The sequence below is a fragment of the Mytilus californianus genome, unplaced genomic scaffold, assembly GCF_021869535.1.
Source record: "Mytilus californianus isolate M0D057914Y unplaced genomic scaffold, xbMytCali1.0.p SCAF_15, whole genome shotgun sequence".
NCBI lineage: Eukaryota > Metazoa > Mollusca > Bivalvia > Mytilida > Mytilidae > Mytilus > Mytilus californianus.
Genome location: NW_026262637.1, coordinates 11,963,882 through 11,981,048, shown reverse-complemented (window position 1 = coordinate 11,981,048; position 17,167 = coordinate 11,963,882). Strand labels below are relative to the sequence as shown.

The 17,167-nt window shown below is 32.2% G+C and overlaps 1 protein-coding gene across 1 annotated transcript; it reads left to right on the top strand.

Moving 5' to 3' along the window:
* The first annotated feature begins 226 nt into the window (after positions 1 to 226).
* On the top strand, positions 227 to 16,358 carry LOC127725411 (dehydrogenase/reductase SDR family member 6-like). Its single transcript, XM_052232347.1, has 10 exons — positions 227 to 304; positions 5,840 to 5,914; positions 6,074 to 6,155; positions 8,335 to 8,431; positions 10,811 to 10,919; positions 11,745 to 11,805; positions 12,193 to 12,306; positions 12,756 to 12,814; positions 13,152 to 13,244; positions 15,360 to 16,358. Exons 2-10 carry the CDS (start codon positions 5,840 to 5,842, stop codon positions 15,411 to 15,413), a joined length of 744 nt encoding a protein of 247 aa, XP_052088307.1. The 5' UTR covers positions 227 to 304; the 3' UTR covers positions 15,414 to 16,358.
* The last annotated feature ends 809 nt before the right edge of the window (positions 16,359 to 17,167 follow it).

Below are 17,167 nucleotides of genomic sequence, written 5' to 3'. Positions count from 1 at the left end.
TTTCCGGGTTATGTGTAAAAAAAAAAGAATACCGGAAAGATTCTGAATAGAACATTTAATATTTGATTTTTGAGGGTTTTTGATTTATATGAATATCTAAAAATTAGGTGAATAAATATGTAATTCTTTATAAACTGAATTTAAATCAGTATGAAAAATATTTGAACAATGTATGTGCTGAAAAATAGAAAGAGCACGAATATTAAAATCATCCTTTTCACCATAACCTAATGAAGGGGGCGTGTCTACTTTCATTTTGAATAGTTAGTACTACAGTACCTTGGATCAAAGTGCAGCCGACAAAGTAAGTTCATGTATAGTCCATATCTAAATGACAATCTTTTACCTTTATTTTAATAAACCGTGATACCAAATAAACATATTTACTAACACCTTAAGAAATCATGTAACCAAGCTTTGATGTGCCACGTCCTAATTGTTAAACTTTACTTTGATCTCACGCTTCTCGAACGGTTAGTCCGTTAGACAATTGATGTTAGATGCTGTATCAAATATTGATTTTTTTTCATCTATAAAGGATATCATATGGGTCAAATATATTGCAAATAAGGAGATGTTTGAAAAAAATAAGCCAACAAAAGCTGCTAGGCATGTATTATAATGTATGGAACGAAAAGTTGGGTATACAACTTAACTAACGTACGTATCTGTGTGATGGTGTTTGTGTTGTTGGGTGTATAAGTTTCAGGTCGTGCTTTTCACTCGTACACAGACGACAAATGTCAATGATACACTTTTACAGGGTTGCCCTAGAAATCTACTGGTAGCGTGATTAAGGGAATCCTGTGGTCACATAAATAAATAATTCGGTCCTGGTGTAGTCTGAACGAAGTCTTGTAAGTGAACATAAACACGAAGTCGAATAAAAGTTCAGTACTGTATTATCAAAATCACACGACTATAACAAAGTTACAAGTATATCAAATGTACATCTAACTTCAGGCTCATTAATACGGTTCTCCTCTCTTAACTATATATAAACGTAACTGTCCTCTCCTCACTATAAATTCTCTCTCTCTTCTCTCATGCTCTTTCTCTCTTTTATATCACTCCTACAAGCCCGGATACAAATATAGACTACTAGGGCAACCGGGCTCCGTGTATTCCGTGCCCCGGAAATATGGGTGCTCCGGTAATCCGGGCTCCTAGTGTTCCGTGCACCTTACATATATTTACTAAGGCACCATATGCAAATCATTAGGGCTCACTAGTCAAACAAAGAAATCTAAATATAACTCTTAAGTAATATCTCTGATGATCTCTAACTGTATTAAATGGCTATTTATGAAAATACAACTGTAGGTAAACCTGATACAATAACATAACACACTTGACCTAACATATAAAAATTTTACACGTAAATAATTTATGTTCGCGCAAATGATTTGATAAATAAGGATGAACCATTTCCAAATATTTTACAGTATATTGTGTTGATACCTGGGATATTTATGCACTGATAATTTTGCAATAAAAGACAATAGGAACCTCAGCATGGAATCAAAATGTAAATCATTTTTTTTACATTGAATCTATATATCATATATAAGAAATATAGAAATCCTTGTTTCAAATTCGATTTTAGTTTGAAATGTTATGACTATTTTTCATTGCTTGAGATGTTCGATGAAATAAAATTTTGCAATATTTAAATCTATAAAACTTTCGGTATCTGATTAGAAATATGAAATAATGTTGTCATAACACCTTGTATGGTACTTCTAAGTTTCAATTTAGAAATAAGGAGATGTACCTGCTATGATGCTAATAAGACAACTATCCACTATAGGGACAAAAAGACATAGATGTAAGCAAGTACATGTCACATTTTGCACAGTTAGACTTAGTCCAAATAATTATAACGTCTTGAAAGGCTATTATGTTTTTATCGCTTTGACGCCTTACAGCGTCAGACTTAATCCAAATAATTATGACGTCTTATAATGCTATCACATAATAGGTTGTCAGTCAGATGTCGTGTGTCCAATCTAGATGAAACGATTTTCATCATGTTCATTTCGTTTCTGAACAGTAACTGTATATTTGACATGAATTATTTTCTTCATCATGTTCATTGTCCCTATTTACATACATGTAGGATAATGTCAATCTAATATATACCGACCATTACATTGAAGTAGTCGCTTTAATTAATGTAGAATTATATACACATTGGTACTATTTTAAAACTTGATAACATGTGTCTTTTATTTGGATAATGGAAAATGAAGATCATTTTTTAATACTAGTATTTGTCATTAATTAGATGTTTTAAATGAAAGAAGAACATAAAATATTAAGGCATAGTATACACTGAATTGAGCGATATTTAAGATTTTGATGAACATTTCTATACTTTTTAACGGTTTAGAACACGGTTTTAATGATTAATGATTGAATTTTTTTTTAGATTTTTCGGCACGTCCACTCCGAGACAACGTTAAACAATGCAAAGAAAACAAATGAAATGTTTGACTTAATTAACTCGTTATTTCATGGTTGCAACATAAAAATGTAATTATAAGAATTGAATGCTTTTTTTATAGGGTTGTATAAGCCTTGAACTTTAACCACATTTTTAGTTTGAATTAAGCGCATCGCATCCATGCTTTATGCAAAATGTGCGTTGGTCAACGATTTTACAGCCCAATAAGATTACAAAAATGCTTCGCTGGGGCGCAGCTTGATACGACCGCAGAGGTCGAACCCTGAACAGTTGGGGCAAGTATGGACACAACATTCAAGCTTGATACAGCTCTGAATTTGGATTGTTATTAAATATTTGACACAGCATAGGTTTCTGACACAGAAAGAATGTACGTGGTCTAAGAACTTGAATTTTTTTAATTTACCTATTATGGTCCAATGTCCAAAATCAAAATACATGGTTAGATTCAGCATATCAAAGAACCCCATATATTCAATTTTTGTTAAAATCAAACAAAGTTTAATTTTGGACCCAAACTTGGACAAACTTGAAAACTGGGCCCATAATCAAAAATCTAAACACATGTTTAGATTCAGCATATCAAAGAACCCCAAGAATTCAATTTTTGCTAAAATCAAACTAAGTTTAATTTTGGACCCTTTGGACCTTAATGTAGACCAATTTAAAAAACGGGACTTAAAATTAAAAATCTAAATACACGGTTAGATTTGGAATATCAAAGAACCCCAATAATTCAATTTTTGATGAATTCAAACAAAGTTTAATTTTGGACCCTTTTGACCTCAATATGAACCAATTTGATAGCGGGGCCCACAAATAAAAAATCTAAATTCATGGTTAGATTCAGCATATCAAAGAACCCCATATATTCAATTTTTGTTGAAATCAAAAAAAGTTTAATTTTGGACCCCAACTTGGACCAACTTGAAAACTGGGCCCATAATCAAAAATCTAAACACATGTTTAGATTCAGCATATCAAAGAACCCCAAGAATTCAATTTTTGTTAAAATCAAACTAAGTTTAATTTTGGACCCTTTGGACCTCAATGAAGACCAATTTAAAAAACGGGACCCAAATTAAAAATCTAAAAACACTGTTAGATTTGGCATATCAAAGAACCCCAATAATTCAATTTTCGATGAAATCAAACAAAGTTTAATTTTGGACCCTTTTGACCTCAAAATGAACCAATTTGATAGCGGGGCCTACAAATAAAAAATCTAAATACATGGTTAGATTCAGCATATCAAAGAACCTCATATATTCAATTTTTGTTGAAATCAAACAAAGTTTAATTTTGGACCCCAATTTGGACCAACTTGAAAACTGGGCCCATAATCAAAAATCTAAATACATGTTTAGATTCAGCATATCAAAGAACCCCATATATTCAATTTTTGTTGAAATCAAACAAAGTTTAAATACTGGACCCTATCTTGGACCAACTTGAAAACTGGGCCCATAATCAAAAATCTAAACACATGTTTAGATTCAGCAAATCAAATAACCCCAAGAATTCAATTTTTGTCAAAATCAAACTAAGTTTAATTTTGGACCCTTTGGACCTCAATGTAGACCAATTTAAAAAACAGGACCCAAAATTAAAAACCTAAATACACGGTTAGATTTGGAATATCAAAGAACCCCAATAATTCAATTTTAGATGAAATCAAACAAAGTTTAATTTTGGACCCTTTTGACCTCAATATGAACCAATTAGATAACGGGGTCCACAAATAAAAAATCTAAATACATGGTTAGATTCAGCATATCAAAGAACCCCATATATTCAATTTTTGTTGAAATCAAACAAAGTTTAATTTTGGACCCCAATTTGGACCAACTTGAAAACTGGGCCAAAAATCAAAAATCTAAATACATGTTTAGATTCAGCATATCAGAGAACCTCATATATTCAATTTTTGCTAAAATCAAACAAAGTTTAATTTTGGACCCTTTGGACATTAATGTAGACCAATTTGAAAACTGGACCCAAAATTAAAAATCTAAATACACTGTTAGATTCGGCATAACAAATAAATAAATGTGATCAAAGATTTTACAAATCTAATGCGCCATACTGTGCAATTAAAGATTACTTCTTGAAATTTTTCAATATTTGAAATTTGAAAAAAAAATAATATTTGAAGAATAATTCTTTTTAATTTCTGAAATCTGAAATGAGAAAAAATTGGCCCCCCACAATTTCTTTTTATCCCCCCCCCCCCTCCCCCCTTTTTCCCCCAAAAAAATTCTTTCCCTCAAGATATGGTCATAATCTCAATTCAAATTTCCAATGGAGTTGGCAACCATAATTACCCATTTAAATTTACCATAGTGCTAACTTAATCTATTTTATAATAGAATTAATAAAAAATATAGTGTCAAATCTTTCATATGGATTTTTTTGTAAAAAAAAAAGATGAAAACATTTGCAGATATTTTTACTGGTCTTCCTTTATAAATATGCATTTCTTTAAACATAATTTAAAAGCAGTGTAAGGGAAGTAACCAAAACGTTGTATTTGGATTACCTCCCTTACACTGTTTTAGATTATCTTTATTGTTCATTAACCATTACTTTATACATAATTTAAAAGCAGTGTAAGGGAGATAATTTCAATGATGTATTTGATTTATCTCCCTTACACTGCTTTAAATTATGTTTTGTACTAAAGTATTTGTCCATTAACCAGGACAACCTTGTTTTTCCCCCTTTTTTGCCCCTAATTCCTAAACGGTTTGAGCCATAACCCCCCAAAGCAAATCCTAACCATCCCTTTGTGGTATGGAAACTTGTAGTATAATTTCAGAGAGATCCATACACCGTTCCACAGTTATTGTCTGGAAACTAGAAAATGCTCATTTTTGGCCCCTTTTTGGCCCCTAATTCCTTAACTGTTGGTACCATAACCCCCAAAATCAATCCCAACCTTCCTTTTGTGGTATTTAACCTTATGGTCAAATTTCAAAAAGATCCATTCACTTAAACTAAAGTTAGAGTGCGAAAACCAATATGTATTCGGACGACGACGCCGGACGACGACGACGACGACGACGACGCCGGACGACGACGACGACGACGACGACGACGCCAACGTCATACCAATATACGACCACAAAATTTTTTTGCGGTCGTATAAAAATGAAGCATCCAATTCTTAAGTTTTATCTTTTTTCCTTCTGATGTATATGATAAACATTCAATCAATAAATCAAAATCCGCCAAACAACATGTGTCGGATAGATACTTCAGTGTTGTTACAAAAACAAAAATTCCGTTACTGCGACAGCGACCTTTTATTGGAATTATTTTTAAAAGTACTGAAATGGCATTCTTTAATCGCATACATTACTGTACTTTCAGATGCCTGGAAAAATGGAAGGTAAAGTTTGCGTATGTACCGCATCAGCTCAAGGTATAGGAAAAGCTGTAGCATTGGTATGTATATATATGAATATATAATGAAATATTTCGAGTAACTTCCAAAGAAATATTAAAACTTTTGCACTGCGTATATTTTGTATGGTTGAGATTGCAGACACAAATAGGAATAATCAGTTTTTGAATTGATATGACACAAGTTTATCTTTTTTTCAGGCATTTGCAAGAGAAGGAGCACAGGTGATCGCCACAGACATTAATGAAGAAAAACTAAAAGAACTGGCAGCCGAATCGACCAGTACGTAAAACATTCCATACCCCTTTTTCTTGTAAAGTATCTTTTAGACATTACAAGTTTTAGTACTTAGAATTAACAGTGATGAATAACTATAGTAGCTAGGGATTAAATTAGTTTGAACAAGTTAAAACCAAATATAAGTAGATGTTGCTATTCGATATGCAATTGACATATCACATCTACATCACAAAACAATCAGAAAAAGACATTTAAAAATAAGGCAGCCTGTACGAATAGTGATGCCTGGAAATGGCACGGAAACCAGGCGTAGAAATCATACTTTATCCGGGCGTCATTGCAGTGTTTCAGGAATGCATTTCCAGGAGTCAACCAGGCGTTAACCAGGAGGAAACCAAGGTAACAGAGGCGGAAACCAGGCGTAAAATTAGGCGTAATATTTAAATGAGTACGCCTGGTCCACAGAAAACCAGGCGTAATATGCAAATGAGTATGCCTGATCAATAAATAAACCAGGCATAATATCCTTACATAATACTACACTTAATTCAAATCAGTGTATTACCCTAGCTGTTTACTTTGTGTATTTGAAACAAACTTGTACTGTTGCTTAAATTTCTTATTGTTTGACATAACACTTTAAATATTAACCATTGAAGAAGCTATATAGATAAATAAATATTAGACAAACACTAGCTCCAGTTTAAATAAGAATTGTGACAATTATTTTTTCTTGAAATAATACAAGCATTTTGTCTAAGTTTATGTTTTGAAAATTAATGTCACTTGAACTAAAATATGATAAAATAATGATAATACTGCAATTTAGCTTAATGTGAAAGATTTTGATGTTCATAATAATCCAAGGATGAAGGTTTCCAGAATTCAAAATTGCTGTTAAAAAATAAAAACTTAATAACTTAGTTACTCACATTATTATTATATACCATGTATACTACTTTCCTTTTATTTCACAATTTTCATTTATCATTTTGATTCCATAATTCCAATTTCAAATTCTTCCAAAAACACAAAAAAAAATTCTAAATATCCCTGAATTTATAAAGCTGCCATATGTCCAACTCTTGCAAAATAATACCAAAGAGCCAAATTTTGAAAAAAATTCCCATGATCCTTTATCAACAAAGCATTATGGGTATTATCTTTTATGCCTTACCAACAGTTTTACACCCGTAGGAAAATTTACGCCTTGCTTATTTCAATTTACGCCAGGTTTACTACTTTTTTCTACACCCGTAAGGACTACAGGTTTACGTTTCCTGCTCCATTACGCCTGGATCTGGGCACGTAACTACCACTTACGCCTGGTTTACGGCAGATTATCAGGCGTAATACGCCTTATAATTTCGTACGGGAAGAATAATAGCTGAAGAATAATCTGCCAAAGAATCAGACAGTGGTGAAAACATGACAAAAAAAAACCCCACTCAAGTTGACATTAATTTAAGTTCAAAATGTATAATGGTACACGAATATAACTTTCATTTCCTTTTTCTGTATTGGTATTTCAAGAAATAATTTTGTTCAAATGCACTAGAAATGACCAATTAAGGGGAGCTTAATTTATACTCTGTAATTTGCTACCATTCTAACCAAAATTTAATATATAGATATTTCTCGAATTGCCAGACACATGCACAGACACAAAAGACCTAACATTTCTATATCAGGATGAGGGTTGCCTCAAAATAGGATGGTTAACATGGTTAAGTCAGTGTTTTTAGTTTTGCCATGTTTTGAAATTGCCTGATTCTTACAAAGACTGGCACTTATGTCCACTCTTCGAGCTACAAGGTATGGTCACTGTACTAAGTATTCTGTGATGATGATTTATCTCTCACTAGGTCGATTTACTAAAGATAACTGTTGTCATCAATTGTGTTTCCAATTAGTTTCAATAAAGTTCTCATGTTTTCAGAAAGAATCAAAATAACTTGGTATTCTTTCGGAAAAAAATCTTTAAATAAGAAATGACAATCGTTTTATGCTTGCATAAGCTGAAGAAAACACTTGACAAAAACACAGAATAAAGTAGGCTTTGTACAGAAACTTTTTGGGCGTTAAAATCATTTTTATTAATTAATCTGCAGATGAATAGAAAGGAAAAAAGAAAATTAGAAAGAAGAGTGTTTTTTTCTTTTCAAATCGTCTTAATAATAAGTACAGTTCTTTATAATTGTATTTTTTTATCCTCTTGTAGATATAACAGTACAAGTTTTAGATGTAACAAAATCTGATGCTGTGAAGGCGTTTGCGGAGAAGATAGATAAAATTGATGTGTTATTTAACTGTGCTGGGTATGCATGATAGTATACAATAAAGTTCATAGGGGCGTCTGTATAGTAGGCAATAACTGTCATAGCGGCGTCTGTATAGTATACAATAACTGTCATAGCGGCGTCTGTATAGTATACAATAACGGACTTAGCGGCGTCTGTATAGTAGACAATAAAGGTCATAGGGGCGTCTGTATAGTATACAATAAAGGTCATAGCGGCGTCTGTATAGTATACAATAAAGGTCATAGGGGCGTCTGTATAGTATACAATAACGGTCGTAGCGGCGTCTGTATAGTATACAATAAAGGTCATAGCGGCGTCTGTATAGTATACAATAAAGGTCATAGGGGCGTCTGTATAGTATACAATAACGGTCATAGCGGCGTCTATATAGTATACATTAAAGGTCATAACTGCGTCTGTATAGTAGACAATAACTGTCATAGGGGCGTCTGTATAGTATACAATAACTGTCATAGCGGCGTCTGTATAGTATACATTAAAGGTCATAGCGGCGTCTGTATAGTATACATTAAAGGTCATAGCTGCGTCTGTATAGTAGACAGTAGACAATAACTGTCATAGGGGCGTCTGTATAGTATACAATAACTGTCATAGCGGCGTCTATATAGTATACATTAAAGGTCATAGCGGCGTCTGTATAGTATACACTAAAGGTCATAGGGGCGTCTGTATAGTAGACAATAACTGTCATAGGGGCGTCTGTATAGTATACAATAACTGTCATAGCGGCGTCTATATAGTATACATTAAAGGTCATAGCGGCGTCTGTATAGTATACAATAAAGGTCATAGGGGCGTCTGTATAGTATACAATAACTGTCATAGCGGTGTCTATATAGTATACAATAAAGGTCATAGGGGCGTCTGTATAGTAGACAATAATGGTCATAGGGGCGTCTGTAGAGTATACAATAATGGTCATAGGGGCGTCTGTATAGTAGACAATAAAGGTCATAGGGGCGTCTGTATAGTATACAATAACGGTCATAGGGGCGTCTGTATAGTATACATTAAAGGTCATAGCTGCGTCTGTATAGTAGACAATAACTGTCATAGCGGTGTCTGTATAGTAGACAATAACGGTCATAGCCGCGTCTGTATAGTAGACAATAACTGTCATAGCGGTATCTGTATAGTAGACAATAACGGTCATAGCGGCGTCTGTATAGTAGACAATAACGGTCATAGCGGCGTCTGTATAGTAGACAATAAAGGTCAGAGGGGCGTCTGTATAGTATACAATAATGGTCATAGGGGCGTCTGTAGAGTATACAATAACGGTCATAGGGGCGTCTGTATAGTATACATTAAAGGTCATAGCGGCGTCTGTATAGTAGACAATAAAGGTCATAGCGGCGTCTGTATAGTATACAATAACGGTCATAGCGGCGTCTGTATAGCATACAATAAAGGTCATATGAGCGTCTGTAGAGTATACAATAACGGTCATAGGGGCGTCTGTATAGTAGACAATAACGGTCATAGCGGCGTCTGTATAGTAGACAATAAAGGTCATAGCGGCGTCTGTATAGTATACACTAACGGACTTAGCGGCGTCTGTATAGTAGACAATGACACAAGTTGTTAAAATACTAGTAGAGCATGCAAATTCAGTTGTTATCGTTAGTTTCTGTATGTTATATGTGTTTTTTCATTTATATTTTTATCACCAATCAGGCTGTTAATTTTGTCATTTGAAATGTTTTACATTTTGTCACATCGGTTCCTTTTTATAGCTTCCAATACGGATGGGTTTTGCTCATAGAATGCCGAACAGTGACCCATAATTGCTTACATCCGTGTTATCTGGAGTTTGGTGGATTGTGGTTTCATTTGTTATCTTACCACACCTCCTTAACTTTATATTAATTGAGTTGAGCTCAGATATTATATGTCCTATCATAAAAGCATAGCGTATATTGCAAATCATTACGGTAATAAGGAATTGACGAAAAATTACTTCGAGTAACAGTTATAATTGTTTATTTGCAATCCTCGCTCCTTTTGAAGTTTGAATTCCTGTTCGCAATGTTGAGCATAGAAAGCAATGCAAAGAGATATCCGTTAAAGCAGTTGAAATGAAAGAAATCATTCTTCTGTTTTCTTGTATGGCGAATTTGTGTAATTATCAAGAATTGCGAATGAAATTAATCACAACCACAGAAAAAGTAAGAAAATATTATGGTAGAAAAAGACGTAATAAAAGAGGATGCATATTAAGCATGAATTTGATAATAGTGACAAGAAAACGGAAATTGAAAAACTTGAAAACGCAAACTTTATGCAATGTTGTGCAAACGTTTTTCCAAATTGTATAATCTTCAACGAAATTTTGATATTATTTGTCAAAGTCTATAATTTATAATATTTCAGGTTTGTTCATAATGGAACTATACTAGAAACCTCAGAAGAGCAATATGATTTTTCTTTTGATCTTAATGTCAAAAGCGTATACAGAATGTGTACACAATTTATACCAAAGGTAAACCCAAATATAAACGTATGAATTGTAAGGGAGCTACCATTTGATTTTTATGGGGGGGCTAGGATGAAAAATTTTGTCCTGCATTTTTTTTAAGCTGTAATCTCTGTCCTGCCTTTTTATTTTTCACTCTATTCGGTCCTGCCTTTTTTTTTTAGTTTATCCTGACTTTTTTTTTACCTTAATTGTCGTCCTGACTTTTTTTTTTGCAAGTGTCTTATCCTGTCCTGCCTATTTTTTTCAAATTTCATCCTAGCACCCCCATAAAAATCAAATGGTAGCTCCCTAAAGAAGTAAACCCTTGTATACTTTGAACTGCAAATATATTTTATGATATCCTAACTACGACTAATTGTGGAATATTTTTTTTTATGATTTGAAATTCTGAGATTGTGTTTTTTGAATGAAAACCATATCGGATATATATATGCCCAGTAGCTGCTAGGAAAAGGGCAGAAAACTGCTAACGAGAAACAATTTAAACAAGGTTTAACCGGTCATAAGTGCTTTTGTCAAAAAGTTTTTATATGCCATTATGGGCTGAAAAGAGGTTACTAAACGAATACCGTAAATTGTAAGATGTCTATTTTTGTTACATGTATGCACGAGAGACTAGTATGTTTTAATCATCTGATCATTCAGAACTATAATTCTGTTTAAAGAAATAGTACATAGCATCAATTTGAAATTCGGGGAAAGGTGATACAGAATTTTAAACATAAACTATAATCTCCCGAATTATTGTGTTTATAGCATTTAGGACATACAGTATCGGAAGACGATCCCAATTGATATATTTATAATATCAAAATAAAATACTTTTAGATGAGAAGTTCCAAGAAAGGAAGTATAGTCAGTATTTCCTCTGTTGCCTCTAGTATCAAAGGTCAGTTTACCTTTTTTATGTTTATAAAACACTTTTTATTGTGATACATGTACTTGAAAGAATTATGTTGCGTGGTGAATTCTGTATAAGATATCTCATCATCTAGTCGCAATTCCATCAGACACCACACTGATACCTGAAGATACAAGAACCTGAAAATTATCAACTTTAGAGCACATATATACATCTAAAGATAGTGCAGACACCCATTCTTTCCGTTTACAATACAGCAATGGAATAAATTACCTTTTTAATAGTTCATTCTCCGCCAGTAGATAGCTTTATAGATCTGATATCCGTCGAGTTTTTATAGTTTTTATATTATTTAAGATTGCTCTTTTTTGTTAATCTTTTCTCATTTGTTTTGTGTTTTCGTTATTTGTACAGGTGCTCCTAACAGATGTATATATGGTGCTACAAAGGCAGCTATCATAGGAATGTCGAAAGCAATGGCTTCAGACTTTATCAAAGATGGCATCAGAGTAAACTGTGTTTGTCCAGGTAAACAATGTACTGATTTAAAACCAGAGAACACTCATTATATGTAATATGTCCTAACATGTATTCAGCCTAGAAGTGAGCATTGCATTGTTGACATGAACTAACATTGATTTGGTCATAAAAATAAATTAAATGTTTACAAAACATTGAATTTTGTCTTAAAACTAAGGATTTTCTATTCAGGAATCGATTACTATAGCTTTATTTGGCAAAATCTTTCGGAATTTTGGTCACCAATGCTCTAATGCTTCGTACTTTATTTGACCTTTTTTACTTTCTTGATACGAGTGTCACTGGTGAGTCTTTTGAAGACGAAACGTGCGTCTGACGTACACAGTTTTAATCCTGGAATCTATGTTGAGTTTATCTATTCTGCACAAATCGTAAAATTTATTACAAATGACATATCATTCTAACTACGATAAACGAAATATTTTGCTTTTTTGTAGGTACCATCTTTACTCCATCATTAGATTCAAGAATAAGAGATCTTCCAGATTATGACGAGGTAAACAGAACATAACAATGAAACAATAAGAACCTCTACATAACTATTGTATACAGAAAACAGGATTAAAATCATTTTATGATAGCTAATAGAGGCATATTCCTGCTATTATTTAATTACTGTAAACTATGGTACAACACACTGATATTGAACCTAATAAACATAATTGATCCTACAATAGTGTACATTAGTTCTGTATGTTGAAGATAAGTTTTTTTTTTATTTGAAAATATGATATTTTATTCTGACAAAACAACATATGCTATATTTAAATACATGTTGTATTCTATTTCTGGTGGAAATAACTGTATTCAAAGTTATGGTGTTTCGTTTTTAGGCTATAAAAGGATTTATGGCAAGGCAGCCTATTGGCCGGTTTGGAACTGCAGAAGAAGTAGCTAATTTAGTGTTGTTTTTAGCATCAGATGAGGTAATACACATCAATAAACATGCATTTATATTTTATATTTATATTTGTGAAATTTTAACCAACTATGCATATGCATGACGGGTTTTCCACGCATAGCAGGATACTCTTCTTCTGGAACACAACCATAGTCATTTCAAATTCCCTCAGTTTCTGTTTGTTATCTAGATTTGTCACTTCTTGTCGATTTACAAGATTTAAACATTATTAATCAACTGCCGCTTTAGTTTATACTGATAATGGAAATACAACTTGGTCTATAATTTACTTGACTTGACCAAGGATTATTAAAGCAATAGTCCCGACTTGATGGACACACGATTGGCTTAGTTATCTATGATCGTTTCCCCTAATTTAATAATGTTTTGATTTTACCAATGATAACTACTATAAGAAATATCCCCTTAAAAAGTCAACACTATTCACGGGCATGCACGTTTTAATATTTCCTGCATTTATACATTTTTTATGCACTCATATTTATTTCATGAATTAAAATTTATGCACATTTTGTACTTAATGGCTATAATAATACAGCGTTAAGCGCAATTTATAATTGGCATACTTAATATAAAATTTAAGAAGATGTGGTATGATTGCTCTAATATATTCCAATGATATAGAAGTAAACAATTATATGTCACTGCACGGACTTCAGCAATGAACAAAGCCCATACCACAAAGACTCCGAAATGACAGATGTAGCATAAAACAAACAAGAAAACTAACGGCCAGAATTATGTATAATACCATTATGTCTGATTAGGAGAAAGCAATTAATGTCCATTATAGTACAGGAAGTAGTTGGGACTGTAGTTCCTTGTAAAATATGTACAAGTATGTAGGTAGGGAATTGTTTCTTACATTAAAAATGATGCACCAAAGGTTTTCACCGGTAAGATTGAGGATATCTCTTCAAACGTTTGGCTGACAATCTGATTTTGTTGACATTGAATATATCTATCAATCATCAATGACCATGATATATGTTTACCACTTGTCGAAACCACAATTCCATTATCCTTTCCCGATTTTGTCATCAACGAAGGCGACTTTTCACTGCAACTTACTGGCCATGTGCAACATGACATCATTTATTAGAATAATGATAAACAGTAGTTTACCGCTGTCTAAAGTTCATGAATCCATTATTAAAGAAGTTACAATTAAGAATTAAACAACAATGAGGATATGACAAGGTTTCTAGAAGGAACGAAACCTGGTGCGTCGACAGCATAACCATCTTCTATTATGCATGGTTGACTTCCTATACAAACCCATCCTAAGGACACAATCCGCAAATGAACAGAGTAGAGGACTATTCTCTTATCTTAAGAACTGAGAATGCTAAATCATGCCCCATATTTGCTATCAGTATTCGATTAATCAGAGCAAATTAGTTCATTTCTATGTGTTTTCCTGGAAAAAAGACGAAAAAACATTTTGAATCTTTCACTTTTAAATGTTAGGGTTAAAATGAATTAGAGGCAGGACCATGAGGTATCACGATGTAATTTAAAATTCATATAAGTCATATAAGTCAATGACATGATATCAAAAAATGAAAGTTCCATGGCGAAAAATGGCAAATAGCCCTAGAGGCATTTGGAATAGAATATATTCAAAGAACAAATATTTGAGTATCGATGAGAGGGGGATTTTAAAAATAAATGTACTGCCCAAATAAGACTTAAAATAAATGATCTAGCACAAAAAAGGATGCAAATGAAATTCTGCTCCATTTAATGCAAGGTACTATTGTACAATCAGTTGAACGAAAGAAAAAAAAAGATATCTGTGTAAAATATTTCCCCACATCCCCAGAAAAATAAATGGTTGACTCCTTACCATTTACGAGAGATTCAGTAAAACTTCATTGAATTGGAAACCTTGTCACTCTATATGTTATTTCTGCATTATGTTCTTGTCTTTTGTTTGTTTTGTCTGCTTCCTTTGTCCATTGATTTACGGATATATAGATTTGAAGGTGGTTAGATTATTGTTCAACTTTTCTGTTTTTCTATCATGGATTCTTCCATCATTTCTATCTAAGATATTTGAATAATTTACATATACAAATTTTATGAAACTTTGACATTATTCTTATTTCCAATCTAGGCCTCGTATGTAACTGGCCAAGAATTTGTTGTTGATGGTGGATGGAGTATGTAATGGAAGGTGTTGTGATGGACCCAAGAAAATCCTTAAATACAAGAAAAACATTTGATAACCAAATAATCAGTACAAATTATATTTTAATTAATTTTTTTCGAATTTGTTTTTTAAGGGGTAACCAAATTGCCACGAAAAACAAATATTTTACATACTATCAAGGTTAATATTGTAAAACATGTTGAGAATATTGATAATAACTATAATATTTATCACAAAAGTTGAGAGATCATTTTGTTCTTCCAAAAAAATTAGATTGTCCAGGTAACTGATGTATTTTCAAAGTCAACTTGTCTATTTATTTTTTTATATGAAACGTATTTTTCTCATTGTATTATTATATGTTTCATGTCCGTCATTGATAATTCACAAGTTTTGAAAAATTGCCCGTGTTAAAATGTAAACTATACATTTTTTTTTAAATACTTTGAATTCGGTTTTCTCGGAGTTCGATATGTTTGTTATTTTACTTTTTGTTAGTTTTCAGCATTATTAAATCTTACAAACATTTATATATGTTCATATTACAATTGATATTTTGTTAAGTTTGATATATACAATATAAACATGATAAACTATGGTTATATTTCATGTATTTGTCATCATTTTACAATCTTTTAACTTGTAAAAGGAAAATGACTTGACAATGCATGTACATTTGTATACATTTATTTTGTTGTTACGTGATTCATTTGGTTGCCAAGGAACAAACTCTCAATTTAAAGGAGAAAGTAAACAAATAATTATGTGAAGTTGAATATTTAATTTGAACAAAGAGTATATATGTTCTAAAGTAGGCTGTATTGTGTATGATTGTTTTTGATGTCAAACTTCTGAAATTGTCGCAAGCATTTATTTATATTTACTTAACTTTATGCCAAATTAAAATGATTATCAGATGTACTTTGGTGTTATAATTTGACTGAATAAAATGATATAAACAGATATGTTTAGAGTATGAAGTTCAAGATCTTTTAGCTTTGTTGATTTTGTAAATAAGAATGTTTTTTCTCGATGAGATGCATACTAATGGCTTACATGGTGTATATTTTTGTGGCTAATTGATGGTTTTTTTCTTACTGATGTGAATTAAATTGGAAGAAAAGAGCCTATTGTAATATAAAAATAAAAAAAGACATAGTACACATAGTATGACTGCTTTTGAGACAACTTACCACCAGATACCTAATGATGTAGAAGTTATCTCCTATAGGCCACAATACCGTAAAGACAGCTACATGTATGCAAGGCCCCAAAATGACAAATGTTAAACAATTCAAACGGGAACACTAACAGCCTGATTTATGTCCAAAACAATAAACGAAAAACAAATATGACAGAAAGTTGACTAACACTGAATTGCAGGCTCCTATATATTTTCAACTATAAACATTCCTATTTTATTATGACTTACATGTGTTTTATAAGTCAGGGAGAGCAATTTCGAAATGTAATTTTTAACCATCATAACTATAACACGAATGTTTTGCACTACCATTTGTTTAATTCATAACAGTCCGAACATTATTTGTTGTTAATTTTGTCCTCGATAAGTAATATTTACTTGCTTATAGTTTAGTGACCTTAGAATGTTTATATATTTTGTAACAATCACAGTTATATATTTTTAGCGATATTCTTTTATTTCAGATTGACACTAATTGTGGCATCTTCAAAATTATTATTTTATCAGACCCTTTTACACATAATGTTCTCTTAGGATTAAAAAATGTTTCCAATTTTAATTAATCAAG